This window comes from Nansenia antarctica (genome assembly GCF_963989245.1).
Source record: "Nansenia antarctica genome assembly, chromosome: 1".
NCBI lineage: Eukaryota > Metazoa > Chordata > Actinopteri > Argentiniformes > Microstomatidae > Nansenia > Nansenia antarctica.
The window spans coordinates 62,387,273-62,402,272 of NC_137674.1; the positions used below are offsets into that span (position 1 = coordinate 62,387,273).

The following is a 15,000-nucleotide window of genomic DNA, read 5'->3' on the forward strand; positions in this document are numbered from 1 at the left end:
ACTCTTCCTGCAACGAATGGTGGATTGCTGATTCACATGCTTAGTATTCAAATGTATTGATTGTAAGTCGCTTTGGAATAAGGCGTCTGCTAAATGCCAAAATGTAAATAAACACACACACATGCCCACGCATGCACACGCTCGCACACGCACGCACACACGCACGCACGCACGCACACACACACACACACACACACACACACACACACACACACACACACACACACAGTTTGAGTGCCTCTGTTATTAAAGGACTCAGATGAGGTAGAGTCTAGGCTGAATCTCGCACCACAATAGAATACTGTAGGTGTTTCTGTGCCTGTGTGTATGCCTGTGTGTGTGTGTGTGTGTGTGTGTGTGTGTGTGTGTGTGTGTGTGCGTGCGTGCGTGCGTCCGTGCGTGCGTCCGTGCGTTCGTGCACGTGTGTGTATGTGTGTGTGTGTGTGTGTGTGTGTGTGTGTGTTTATGGAGTGACGGGTATTATTCACTGGCATCAGCTCAACATAAATATTACATTGACCACTGACAGAGTTTTGGCAGACAGCATACGTGAGGATATATTTTCAGTCCTGCTGAAAGGGCATTATGAGAGGTCTCAGGTCCAACATCTGACTGAAGATGACTCCTTAAACAAAAGTCTACGAGCCAGAAGAAGTTTAGTCTGCTCTGGTGTCCCTGGGTTAGGAGCATCACACACTGTAAAAAAACCAACTATGCTTTATTCAGTAAATTCAGATTTGTTTGTTCAATAAATGGTGTTGTTCACAGAACTACAAAAAGCTAATCGAGGATATAATCGTCTTTCTTTCCACCCCATTCACTTTTTTTCATTAGCCAAAATAATAAAATAACGTAAATTCTGAAATGAATCAATAATACTGTAGCGTGGATATGAATTGGACTCCGCACACTAAGTGTAATCACGCGAGCCTTTAATGACCGTTGCACGCCATCGAACACTGACACAGTCACAATTCAAGGCACAGTCCTGGCTTGGGATATCCCCTTGAACTCGAACTACCCCATACTTCCCCCTGTACGACACATCTACGGTTTGACCCATAAAACTTACATAGAATGTGCCCATAATCCTTTGGGGCCGCTAATATGCAAATCAGTTGTGGCCAAGCGGCCAATCATTGAACAACAACAACGCAGTGAACAACAGTAGTGAACATAACAGTAGCCGTGACTAGCTAGCGGGCTGTAACGCATAACCAGGCGATAACATTGGCCACAATACTGAATTTCATCAATGTTAGTTAACTTTTATTCAGTGAGAACAATGCTCCTGACTTGTATTGGACTTACACACAATGTAATTATGTGAGCTTTTATTGGACGTCAACCGCCATTGTAACAATGACACATCGATACTTTCACAGGCATGGCTATTGCTTGACTTATCCCCTTGAACTTGGAACTACCCCATACTTTCCCTTGTACAACACAGTCACGGTGTGACCCATAAAACTCACATAAATTGGGCCCAGAATCCTTTGGGGCCGCTAATATGCAAATCAGTTGTGGCCAAGCAGCCAATCAAAAAAATGCGTTGAGGTCTGCGCTGCCTTGTGCACATGCGCTGCTGTTATACCAACGAACCAGATGTGCCAACAACGAATTGCAATTTCAGCTTATTCACAATTGTATGTTTCGAACTTATTGGGGTCCATTCCATTCCTCTGATGTACATTTTTACGTTCACTCATAGTAATTTAAATGTTCCTGTCTGAACAATTCAGAATACTAACTCTACTGAATAAAGCGTAGTTGTTTTTTTTACAGTGTACGCACGCAAGCACCTATACACACACACACACACACACACACACACACACACACACACACACACACAGAGACACAAACACACACACTCACACACACACACACACACACACACACAGACACAGGCACTTTTGTAATAACCAAACACACTGTCTTGCTTGCTGACCTGAGATCAGGTAAATAAAAAGTAATCAATACATGCACATTGCACACACACACACACACACACACACACACACACACACACACACACACACACACACACTCAGGAGAAGGGGAGGAGGAGTGGGTACTGTCTTGTAAGTGATGATGCGATACTACAGTTGACAGACAGTTTGAAGATGGGTCAATGAGAGGACCAGCCAGAGGATGGCTGTGACTGGCCAATCAATGAGACAGGAAGGATTGTCTCCCCCAAAAGCACTTCATCACCACCCCACTACACACACACACACACACACACACACACACACACACACACACACACACACACACACACACACCGTTTTAACAGGTCAGCACCAGCGGCAAGTCAACCAAGGTTAACTTAAAACACTATTTTGGGAGAATGGTTGTAGGTCGCAGGGGAAGCTCTATATCTGCCGCAGACTCGCGCTCAAAGTTCATGTTTGCTGAATTCTAAACGCAAATAAAAGATTCCCTGTCCATTTGAATCCAGATGATACTTACGGATAATACACTGTTTGAATCTGGACCCTCGATAAAGCTGCCGGGTTGACCCAGATCGCAGGCGTATGCACACAGTTGCTGATTTGAAAATAGCCTTCTGTGGCTGCAAGCAAATTTGAGAAATGTCACAAATGAGTTATGACTTTCATCCACATCACTGCAAACCTTTCTCTCCACCATCACCAGTCTGAAATCCTAATATACACTCACACTCCAACTTATGAATTCGTAATAAAAAATAATAATTCTGAACCCATTATAAGGCCTACACACACACACACACACACACACACACACACACACACACACACACACACACACACACACACACACACACACATTTATACGTCCTCTAGGTACATTACTACATAAAAGGTGTTATTACAAGTATTCAGCATCTGCAGCTTTACCAGATCCCCACTACTCTACACTAACTATGTAGTAGTGCCGTTTACTCACTGGATTCATTGCATTGCAGTGTTTTGGCTTGACTAATGAGTGTGTCATTGATTTTCAACAACGTTGACATTTATTTACTTTATTTACTTTATTTTTCAGAATAAAAGTCCGAAATTTTTTCTGGTTGCCGACTTGTTCACGCTTTCACCAGCTGCTGTCAGAAATGTAGCCTAATGCGGGGTACACACATAAGGATTTTCTGCTCGATTTTCGGATGTCTGAAAACGACAGAAAACGCCCGATTATCAGATGGATCTTAACATTTTCCTATAACAAAATCCTGGGGTGTGAGGCGTGTTAAGAGTCAATCAATTATCAATTGTCAATTGACTCTCCCGACAACCTACTCGGAAAATGGGCGTGGGGAACGACAGATTCCGGACTCTCTAGAGTCTCGTTCCCCAAGCCAGAAATCTCGCGTGAACCCATCCTTTTAATATTGCCTTTAAATTACAAAATAATTAAATTAAGATTATGTAATGATTAAAGCACTTTGAGCCGCAACATTTGCAGGAAAAGCGCTATACAAATAAAGTTATTATTATTATTATTATCTAACGTAGTACCCTGACTGACCTGTACGAGACAACCATGTGCGACAGGGCAAATACAGTGCCGAATAACGAAAAGAAGAAGTCAGCTCGCTTCTTGATTGGCGAGCAGGGTTGCCAGATGGGAATGACATTTTCCACCCTAACCACAGTCTAAAACCGCTAATTCCACCAAACAATCTGGCAACCCTATGATTTCTGCTCGTAATTATTGAAAACATTTCACATTTACGATTGCCGGCCACGCCCATTTTCCGAGCAGGTTGCCGGGAGAGTTGATTGCACAATTGAAGAGAGTTGACTCTTAACACACCTCACACCCCAGGATTCTGTTATAGGAAAATGTTAAGAGCCATCTGATAACCGGGCGTTTTTCTGTTGTTTTCAGCCATCCGAAAATCGCTGAAATCGCAGAAAATCCTTATGTGTGTACCCCGCTTTAGCCTTATACCACTCTTTATATAGCACGGCATCAATGCACTCCTTTTGTGAATCATCCACTGTATGCAGGTCTTATAAAGGGCCAACATTTCTATTTTTCTTTTCTTTTTTTTTTCTTCAGATTTTATCCCTTTTTCACCCAATTTGGTAGCCAATTGAACCCAACCTAGCATCCAATTATCCCCTGCCTATTGCGAAGGATCCGCCGCACGACCCCGTGGCCGGCAGTCCCAGAGGAGGCCGCCAGGCAGACTAGCTGACTGGCTCCTCGAGCCCAGCACCTGTTATTCCGGCACCCCGGGGGCGCTGTTGCGCGACGGATCCTTGTCCGGAACTACTCCTATACCGCCCTCGGGAGCGGCCGCCCAATATGCCGCTCCCCGTGTGTGCCCCAGCCATATCCGGATCTGGCGAGCTGGGATACGATCCCAGTCCCCGGTGGGCAGCTTGCACTAGTGGCCAGTGCTTAGACCGCTACACCACCGCGGGGCATAGGGGGCCAACATTTCTTCCAACATTGTTAATTCACGCACGCACGCACGCACACACACACACACACACACACACACACACACACACACACACAGGGCCTGAGTGGAGATCAATAAAGGTCCTTCAGCCCAGCGTCGTCATATGTACAGCATCAACCGTGGGAGTGAGGAGAGAATAGGAGAGGAGAGGGGAGGGGAGGGGAGGAGGGGGGAGGTTTGGAGATGGGAGAGAGGAGAAAGTAGGGAAGGAGAGGGGAGGGGAGGGAAGGAGAGGGGAGGAGCATCAGTGTCCTTAACTGTCTTAGAAAGACAGGACGTGGATGGGCCCTAGAGCCAACATCATACATAGAGCCACACTTTAGTTGCTCTATACTGTCACATTGACCTGTGCATACACACCTCTCTGGACCTGACTCTTGTGGCACAATATACACACATTCAGTATATATACTAAAGTCTACTGTACACACATTCAGTATATATACTATAGTCTACTGTACACACAGTACAGACAAACACAGAGAAATCAATTCCACTGACACATTCGTTCACTGCTTCGCCCTCTGCTTCGCCCTCTGCACGACATCATGGAAGCATGATATTGAATTGATGGATGACCAAGTCGGTGGTGTGTGGCGCTAGCAAAGCTAAGGTTGTGGGTTTGATACTCATTGGGACCATATTCCAAAAAATATATGTACTCCTCACTGTAATATAAGTTATTTTAAATAAAAATGTCTGCTAAATGGCATATACTGTATAATATACATGTGTTTATATATATATATTAGGTAATACAGTATGGTTAGTTATGTTGGAGGAATTACCGCTAGGATAACTACTGTAGCTAATACAGTGTGGTTAGTTATGATGTTGGAGGAATTATAGCTAGATCAACTAGCGAATAGAAGGAGAGAATGGAAAACAAGCTTAATGTCTCTGTCATATTCAGTATAAATAGAGCATAGTTCTCTCACATGAACATTTCATGGCTGCAGATTAGCCAGTGTAAAATGTAACCTGATTTTTATGCCTCCTAAGGGGTTTTAGTATTTGAGTGGGCAACCTCTCTGTCTCTGCAACTCTGCAGAATGTTTAACTGACAGACTAGTACACAAATGTTAATGCCAAATCTCTGTCTATGGTCAAGGATCATTGATACTTGCAGTGTCTTTGGGTTTTGGACCAACAGAGAAAAAAACGAAATGGGTTTTCCCAGAAACAGGTGGCCCTTTAGTCCAGGACCAGGCTTCAAATTGACATGATTTTTGTTCCTGGTTCGGCCCTGACCTTGGCTGTAGTTGATAAGCCCAGACAGTTTTCAGTTAAATAGGTTGGTTCCTTAGATAATGTACAGTCATATTTAGGGCCCTATTTATTCTGGATATATATCAAAGCATTGCAGACACCCTAAACCAACAGCTTGCAGACACCCAGAACCAACTAATAATGTGACAGAATTCCCTCTGAAGACTATCTGCACTACAATTTTGTAAGGTTACTTGACTATGCTGTAATAATCCACTTTAGTATTTTGTAGCATAACAACAAAGGTGTATCAGAGCATAACACAATTACTTTTCAGAACAATAAAGCAGACAAAGTCTTCAGAGAGGGATTCTGTCATAACATGAGTTGCATTGGAGAGCAAAGTGTTTTGACATATTTTCTCATATTGATTATTCAATATCCAAGGAAGGAAGGTAACTAAAACCTGTCTGAGCTAATCAACTACACCCAAGGTCAGGGCCAAACCATGAACATGTTTTAAGGAAACGGAACATACATGTAATCTGTGTCCCCTGCGGTGCACCAAACCTATGAGCTTCCCACACAGACAGCCCACAGTACTCCATCTTCAACTGGTATGCTCTATTCCAATTGTTCTAGAATCCAGGACTAGGCGCACAGCAGTCTAATATAATCATTTATATATGTAATTTAGCTGACGCTTTTAACCAAAGCAAGTTACAAGGCAGTGAGTGCATACATTTTTCAGTATATATGGTCCCAGCGGGAATCAAACCCACAACCTGAGCATTGTTAGCGCAATGTGCTACACAATGCGCTTGTGTTCTTCCCATTCTATTGGACAGAATCCAATCCAAGCCGGATCTTTGAATAATTCCCAGATTTTCAGAAGTGTTGCTTTTGGCAAACAAACACAGTTACTCTACCAAAGAACAACAACACTGCATTGAGAAATGGAATCATGCCCGCTCTGATGATGCGGAGTGTGGATCTAATTGGGAGCAACGCGAATAAAGCAGAGTTAATGGGAGCAATGAAGTGGGGTGTATTACACAAACGGTGGAGTGCATGTGGCAATTATCTCTTTCTCCGCAGCTTGTATGGCATCATCTCAACCGATGCTACGGTAGCCTCTCCCCCTCCTCCCCCCTCCTCCCCTCCCCTCCCCTCCACTCCCCTCCTCTCTGACAGATAAGCGACTAGCTGTCGTCTGCTGAAAACCATATCCTCTTCCCTAGACTACAATACGGGGGGAACAAGCCATCGTTCAGCTCACGCGCAGCTCTGCCTGACAGCATGTGAGTGATCAAGCATAATGTGGGGGCCATTTAGACGGAAATGATTCATCTTGTGAAAGGTGTTCACACATATATATACTGAATATGCACACACACAGACAAAGACAAAGCACATATGTGTGTGTAGACAGACACACACACACACACACACACACACACACACACTCACACATATGCACAAGCATGCATGCACACAGGCACTCATATACACACACAGCACACTAAAAACCTACACATGCAGAGATTTCACACTTGTGTGGGCTATGTCAGTGGTAGAGTTAAACTTTTTAGCCCGAGGGTGTGTCGTGACGTGTGTGTGTGTGTGTGTGTGTGTGTGTGTGTGTGTGTGTGTGTGTGTGTGTGTGTGTGTGTGTGTGTGTGTGTGTGTGTGCGTGCGTGCGTGTGTCTAGGACACTGGACACTGCAATGTACAACTACAAACCCAGCTGGATTCAAACCTAGGTCTCTTGCTCGCCAAGCCCAAGCATCTGCTATTAGACCAAGAGGATGTCCTGGTGGTCTGAGGGTCTCCAGGCAAGGTTATACAGCAGTACTCATCACGCCACCGTGGATCCCAACCACCTCCGCTACATACGAGGCCTACCTGTAATGTCTGGTGTCTCGTAGAGCGCGGTTGCTGGGGATCCTCTCGCTCTCTCTCTGGTTGAAGGCGTACAGTTTGTACGGGTCCTGGCCTGGTTTCCATCGCCGGGCGTTGAGGTAGTTCTTCTCTTCAAACTCTTCCAGCAGATCGTCCCATTCGGAATCAGAGATCTGGAACCACAAACAACACTTCAGATAAGACTTCTCTGATCAGACTTCTCTATTTTAAATAATTATGTCATATCCCCACAGGGGTTTAAAATTGCCTTCATCTTAGTATGTGTAATACACCTGTTGTTGAGGATTAAAAAGTGACAGGACCACAACACATACATTACATCATCATCCAACGCACAGTAAAATAGATACAAACCACAGCATACACAACAACAAGACAACAACGTGCAGTGCATTTGTCAAAGGGACACAACGTATCAGTCAAACACTAGCAGCTGGGTGGCTCAGCGAGGGAGGAATCACTCCTGGAACTGCGGCAGCAGCACTTTTCAAACTGGGGGGAGATATATATATATATAAACGTGGAAGTCAGCTTTTTCCTTCCCTCATTATTCCATGAAGTCAGACCCGGCCGACACACTGTCATAAACGTGACGACTCTCCGCAGCATCTCGGCAAATCCCCTTCCGACACGATGTTTCGATGACACATAACGACTAGTTATGGCCGACAAACAGAATACGATGCTGCACACACACACACACACACACACACACACACACACATACACACACACACACACACAAACACACACACACACACACACACACAAAGACACACAAAGACACACACACACACAAACACACACACAAACACACACAAACACACACACACACACACACACAATGTTTTTTGCTAGTGCGGGATCTTGACGGCTTATCAATTATAGTCTAATAAAAGGCAATCTTCTGCAGCGGCAGCAGCTTGAAATCAGCCATAAACTGACGCTTCTTCCTCGTTTCCTCCTATTATTTTCTGTTTTATGTTGCTGATGTGCCAGAATCTGTAAGTCTCACCATTAGAGGTGATGGGAGCCTGTACCAACACACACCCACACACTCACACACACACACACACACACACACACACACACACACACGCAGGTTGCAAGTCTCTCTCCAGATTATTGTTTGAATTCAGCCTAATACAAATCCCCCCAAACACACACACACGCACGGACGCATGCACGAATGCGCACACACACACACACACACACACACACACAAACACACACACACACACACACACACATACACACAGACACACACACACATTCACACACACACAAACAGACGCAGACCCATGAATCACTACCTACATGCTGATGGGCAGGGTGCTGAGCAGAGCGGTGAGTAATTAAATCAGATTTCCATGCAACGTGGCACTGCCGGGATAATTGTTGGCCACTGAGACGATGACACAGACTGCTAATTTGTTACCAGCCTTATGGTTTATTACATTAATACAACCGCAGACTTGACCCACCTTCAGAAAGACCTGCTAGAGGTCAAGGCAAGGAGTTCTCTGGAGTTCTCTTTACCCTCTTTACCCCTCTCTTTACTCTCTCTCTCTCTCTTTCTCTTCTCTCCTCTCTCTCTCTCTCTTTCTCTTCCCTCCTCTCTCTCCCTCTCTCTCTATCTCTTCCCCTCTCATTATCTTCCACTCTCTCTCCCTCCCTCTCGCTCTCTTTCTCTCTCTCTTTCTCCAACTCTCTCTTGTTCGCTGTCTCTCAATAAAGGTTAAAACTAAAAAACTCTCTCTCTCTCTCTCTGTTTTACATAAGAAAAGCTGTGAATTACATTTTTTATCTTCTTTCATTTTCGCTGAAGCAGAGCAGCAGTCTCCAAGTCTTGAGGCGAAGTACAGGGAAACAGGTAGCCTGAGGGAGCTCTACACGCCACAATTCTATTGGCCTTTTTTTCTCTTGCTTAAAACACTGTTTTGTTTGTGTCCTAAATAGTCAGCGGCTGAGGAGAATGTACTCAAGTTGTTTTGGATGTGTTGTACGTACTACAGTCATCTGGGCCATTGTGTATATGACTCCCCAAAGCTCCAATGCCTCTCTCTTTTCCACAAACAGACATTCAATGAAATAATAAAGATAAACAATTCATGTAATCCTGTCAAAATACACTCCTTATCCTACTGAACAGTGCAAAACAACCAAGGAACATTTGTGACAGCAGCTGGTGAAAGAGGGAACAAGTCGGCAACCAATCTAAATGTTTGGACTTTTATTCTGAAAAATGTAAATAAATATCTACGTTCTTGAAAATCAATGACACATTCGCTAGCAAGCCAAAACATTGCAATGCAATGGATTCGGTGAGTAATCCTCACTACTCTACACTAACTAGGTAGTAGTAGGGGTAACTCACCGAATCCATTGCGTTGCAATATTTTGGTTTGACTAGTGAGTGTGTCATTGATTTTCAACAACGTTGACATTTATTAAAAACGTTCAGAATAAAAGTAATTTGGTCATTTGGTCGGTTACCGACTTGTTCCCGGTTTCACCAGCTGCTGTCTCAAATGACTTTCCCCCTGACGTGATGGCTTCCATTTAAAATCCCCAATGAGACAGGCGTTGGTATTCATTTCATACCCAGGTGATGGTGTTCCTGCCCTCCTCATAGACAGGATCTATTTAATGAGACAAAGTCATTGAGTAGAGGAGAGGAGAGGAGAGGATAATACGACGCATAAATGAGGCGACACAAGGGCACTTGGCTGGCATGGACCCACGCAAGCACGCGCACACACACACACATGCAAGCACACACATACACACACACACAGACACACACACACACATACTTACACACACACACACACACACACACAGACAGACACACACATACATACACACAGACACACACACACTGACACACTGCCGTGTAGGAAGGGCACTTGGCATGGACCAGAGTACAGTGTCACTCACGACCCGCCACCGCTGCTGCTGCTGCATAGGAAGGCAGCTCACATCAGCCTCTCTGTCTTCACAGGACAGGCCCTTTATTCCCCCAGGAGGGCTGATGGCAGGTGAAAGGAGAAGAGAGAAGAGGGGAGGAGAGGGGAGGAGAGGAGAGGAGAGGAGAGGAGATGGGAGGAGAGGAGAGGGGAGGAGAGGAGAGGAGAGGAGAGGAGAGGGGAGGAGAGGGGAGGAGAGGAGATGGGAGGAGAGGGGAGGAGAGGAGAGGAGAGGAAAGGGGAGGAGAGGGGAGGAGAGGAGAGGGGTGGAGGGATGGGAGAGCAGAGGAGAGGAGAGGAGAGGAGAGGGGGTGGAGGGATGGGGGGGCAGATGAGAGGAGAGGAGAGGAGAGGAGAGGAGAGGGGGTGGAGGGATGGGGGGGCAGATGAGAGGAAAGGAGATGGGGTGGAGGGATGGGGGAGCAGAGGAGAGAGAGGGGGGTGAGAGGGGGATTAGAACAGAGTGACAAAGGCGAGAACAGAGGGAAGAGAGAGGGTGAAAGACAGAGGAGAGACGAGGGCACAGAAGACAGCTAAGAGGGAGAGAGTGGAGAAAAGAAAAGCGGAGAGAGAGAGGGATGAGCGGAAAACGGGGAGAGGGATGAGGGAAAAACAAGGGATCAAGAGAGAATGAGGAGAGCAGGGCAGAGATGATGAGACTAGAAGAGAGGAGAGGGAGAACAAAGCAAAGTGAGAGACAGGAGAGGGGTGAAAGACTGTGGACACAGGGGAGAGAAGAGAGGACAGCGAACAGAGGATAAAGGGATGAAAATGGAGGAGAGAGAAGAAAGGGGAGAGGAAAGAGAGAGGCATCTGCCTCCACTTAAGGGAGACCATAATGAGCCTGTGGATGTTTGAAGCCCTCTGTCGGCCCATGTGTGTGTGTGTGTGTGTGTGTGTGTGTGTGTGTGTGTGTGTGTGTGTGCGTGTGTGTGTGTGTGTGTGTGTGTGTCTGTATGTGTGTGTGTGTGTGTGTGTGTCTGTATGTGTGTGTGTGTGTGTGTGTGTCTGTGTGTGTGTGTGTGTGTGTGTGTGTGTGTGTGTGTGTCTGTGTGTATGTGTGTGTGTGTTTGTGTGTGTGGGGGTGTGTGTGTCTGTCTGTGAGTGTGTGTGTGTATATGTGTGTGTGTGTGGTTGTGTGTGTGTGGGTGTGTGTGTGTGTGTGTGTGTGTGTGTGTGTGTGTGTGTGTGGTGTGTGTGTGTGTGTGTGTGTGTGTGAGTGTGTGTGCGCCTTGTCAGTCTAGCGGTGAAGTTATGCCCTGCCACTTTGCTACAGCGACAGCATCCTCTGTTTCCTTGTTCCCTCCCAGGCCGTAATAGAGGAAGGTAATTGCAGATGTCTGTTTCTCCAGATAGAATGCTTAGCATGATAATAGCTACAGTGCAGTGCAGCACACGCATACAAGCACACACACACACACACACACACACACACACACACACACAGAAAGACGCACACACAGAAACACACACACACACACACACACACACACACACACACAGACAAACCCCCCCCCCCACACACACACACACACACAAACAAACACACAGTGCAGTGTGAGGAAACCACTAGCAGTTGATAACTGTTAGCAGATGTTTGGGTGGGAAAGACACTAGAAAGGGAAACTCATCAGATTTGTATTAGCCTGTCTCTTTGTCATATATCTTATCTGTAACAGAGAGCTAGCAGTAATATAATAATAGCAGATTAGAGCTTTTCTGTAAAATGAGAATAGGAATGTTTGATGACATATTGAAAAGTTCCTTTATCTAATCATCTTTTATGATGTGCATATAGCTATCAGAATGTGTCAAAACAAAATATATTCAGATATTCTGTAAAAGGAGGATGTTATGAGTCCAGCATATTTGATGATATATTCCAAAGTTGATCTTTACGATGTACTGTATATCTGAAAGTGTCAAAAAGTAACTGTGAATTTGTGGCCTTCAAGTTTTAGTTTTAGCACAGTTACGAGTCTGTGTTATGACAGTGACCGCTGAACTACAGAGAGAATACCAAACCCCTGCTCACATATTCACTTTGTCGCTTCTAAAAATCTATTTTCCTGTAATTCCACTGCAGTGTGTAAAGTGGCTGTCTGATCAAGGGAGGGCTTCAGCAGGCAGTGGGGCCCCAACAAGCACAATCCAATTCTAATTGCGACAACAGAAATCTCCCTGTCTGAAAATCGATCTGTCAAAACAGTTGATCCTCCACTTCAAAGAGGCACTAAATGCAAATCCCAGAGGAGGGAGAGCAGCCAGACCAAAGATCTCCAGTCAAGAACTATGCCTGCGGATGGAGGGGGGGTTGGGGGGGGGGAACTAAGGCTGTGGATGGAAGAGGAGCAGCAGGAGGAGGAGGAGGAGGAGGTAAACTAAGGCTTTGGATGGAAGAGGAGTAGGAGGAGAAGGAGGAAGAAAACTAAGGCTGTGAATGGAAGAGGAGCAGGAGGAGCAGGAGGAGCAGGAGGAGCAGGAGGAGAAGGTAAACTAAGGCTGTGAATGGAAGAGGAGCATGAGGAGGAGGAGGAGGAGGAAGAGGAGGAGGAGGAGGAAGATGAGCAGGAGGAGGAGGAGGAGTAGGAGGAGCAAGACTAAGGCTGCAGAGAAGAGGAGGAGGAGGAGGAGGTAAACTAAGGCTGTGGATGGAAGAGGAGCAGGAGGAGGAGGAGGACGAGGAGGACGAGAAGGAGGACGAGGACGAGGAGGACGAGGAGGAGCAGGAGGAAGAAAACCAAGGTTGTGGATGGAAGCAGCAGGAAGAGGACTTCAATTGAGGATGATCTCAGATGATCTCTAAGGCACCCACCCCCACCCCCCCCCCCCCGCCTCCTTGTTGTGTTGATCAGTCTGAGACCAGGCAGCACAACCTCTAGGGAGCCTGGGGCTGCATTTCACCACGGCTTCATACCCAATTAGGCAGCAATATCCTCAACGTGAAACCTGGCTTTCTGGTGGCTGAACTCCAAGGCTGCATTTCATTCCAGAAAGTTGCTCCCTCCCTCCCTCCCTCCCTCCTTCAACTTTTTCTAGAATTAAAAGCAGTCCAGCAGTCCAGCAGTTACGCCAGGGGCAGGAGGATTTCAAGCGTAGGATCCTGCAGTCTAATTGGTTACGAGGTCTTAGTGGAGGGAGCCCGGGCTGGCCACACGCAGCGACACAGCGTGGCATTTCACCTCCCCTGGGGGCTCCGGGCACTCCTCCTCTCAGAGGCAGAGACGTGTCTCCTAATGAGTTGCGCATGAAAGAGGAAGCAGTAATTGGATCGTAGTTCCCCCCAGACAGCCCCCCCCCACCCCCACCCCCCGCCCCATGCCACCCCCATCCCACCTCGCCACCCTACTCCTTCCATAGTTTATTCATGAACGACGTCTCGTTTTCTTATAGACCCCTGGACCTCAACCACAACATACACCTTCGACTACAGCAGAAGACCTCTGGTTTTACACACACACACACACACGCACGCAACCCCGCACACACGCAACCCCACACACACACACATACACACAGGGGGGCAGGCGGGGAGAGATATGATTCAGAGCCGAGGTCATACCTCATAAAGCAGAGGATGATAAAGTACAAATCAACATCAAGGCCATGGCGGACAGCTCAGCTCTTGCAGCCAATAACATTAAGAGGGCATGGCGTCGAAACAGCCAGACCACAATAACCCTCATTCTGTCCCTCGGAGTGATTAATCCCCAAGACCTACGTGGTACTGTAGTTCATCACCGGGGAGGGACACACATTAGGGCCTAATACCTCAGCACCGCCCCCACCATACCTCCCCACCGCCCCCGCCCCCACATCCCACACAGCCCTCCTCTCTCTCTCTCTCTCTCTCTCGCACACCATCATCTTAATAACCCATCAGAGCTACATTATTTATTGCTGTGTGTGTTTCTGGTTCCAACAAAGATATAATAATCATAATAATAAGAGATATCACACAGCCTAAGGTACAGCATGAGGTGAGTTCACGTTACCAATAGCCTAGTTAGGTTTGACAATTCCTCTCCAGCGTCATTCACCCACAACAGTGTTTTGTCATGCCAACTCTGAACTGTCCAGAACGCTATCCCATAATGCCCAGTCTTCTTGCTGTGCTGGGGCGACAAAACAACATTTTTCTTAACCTTGGAGGTCAGGGTTACCACAACACACCGGTGTGATTGCTAAGGGAGGCAACCCTTTGTTGTGTTGTCGTTTCCGTGCTGGGAGGGGGGGTGGGGGGTGGGGGGGTCAGAGGAACTAGAAGCTAGAACATTCATCTTTGCTTACGCCTCACAAAATACAATTCCGTCCATTCTTCATATATTCTTTTTGCGTGACTCATACAGAACCCAGCACACCTCCTCCTCCTCCTCCTCCTCCTCCTCGCCGAGGCTCCTTCCTCTCAATCCCTCCTCTTTGTTGGAGGCTACACTCCAG

At 46.5% G+C, this 15,000-nt stretch overlaps 1 protein-coding gene across 1 annotated transcript in view; it reads right to left on the bottom strand.

Annotated features, from left to right (window-relative positions):
• Window positions 1–15,000, bottom strand: part of galnt14 (UDP-N-acetyl-alpha-D-galactosamine:polypeptide N-acetylgalactosaminyltransferase 14 (GalNAc-T14)) — a 110,389-nt gene that overhangs the window by 80,192 nt on the left and 15,197 nt on the right. The window contains exon 2 of the mRNA XM_080549489.1: window positions 7,574–7,743. Coding sequence (XP_080405615.1) covers window positions 7,574–7,743 — 170 coding nt within the window. The remainder of the gene's footprint in view (window positions 1–7,573; window positions 7,744–15,000) is intronic.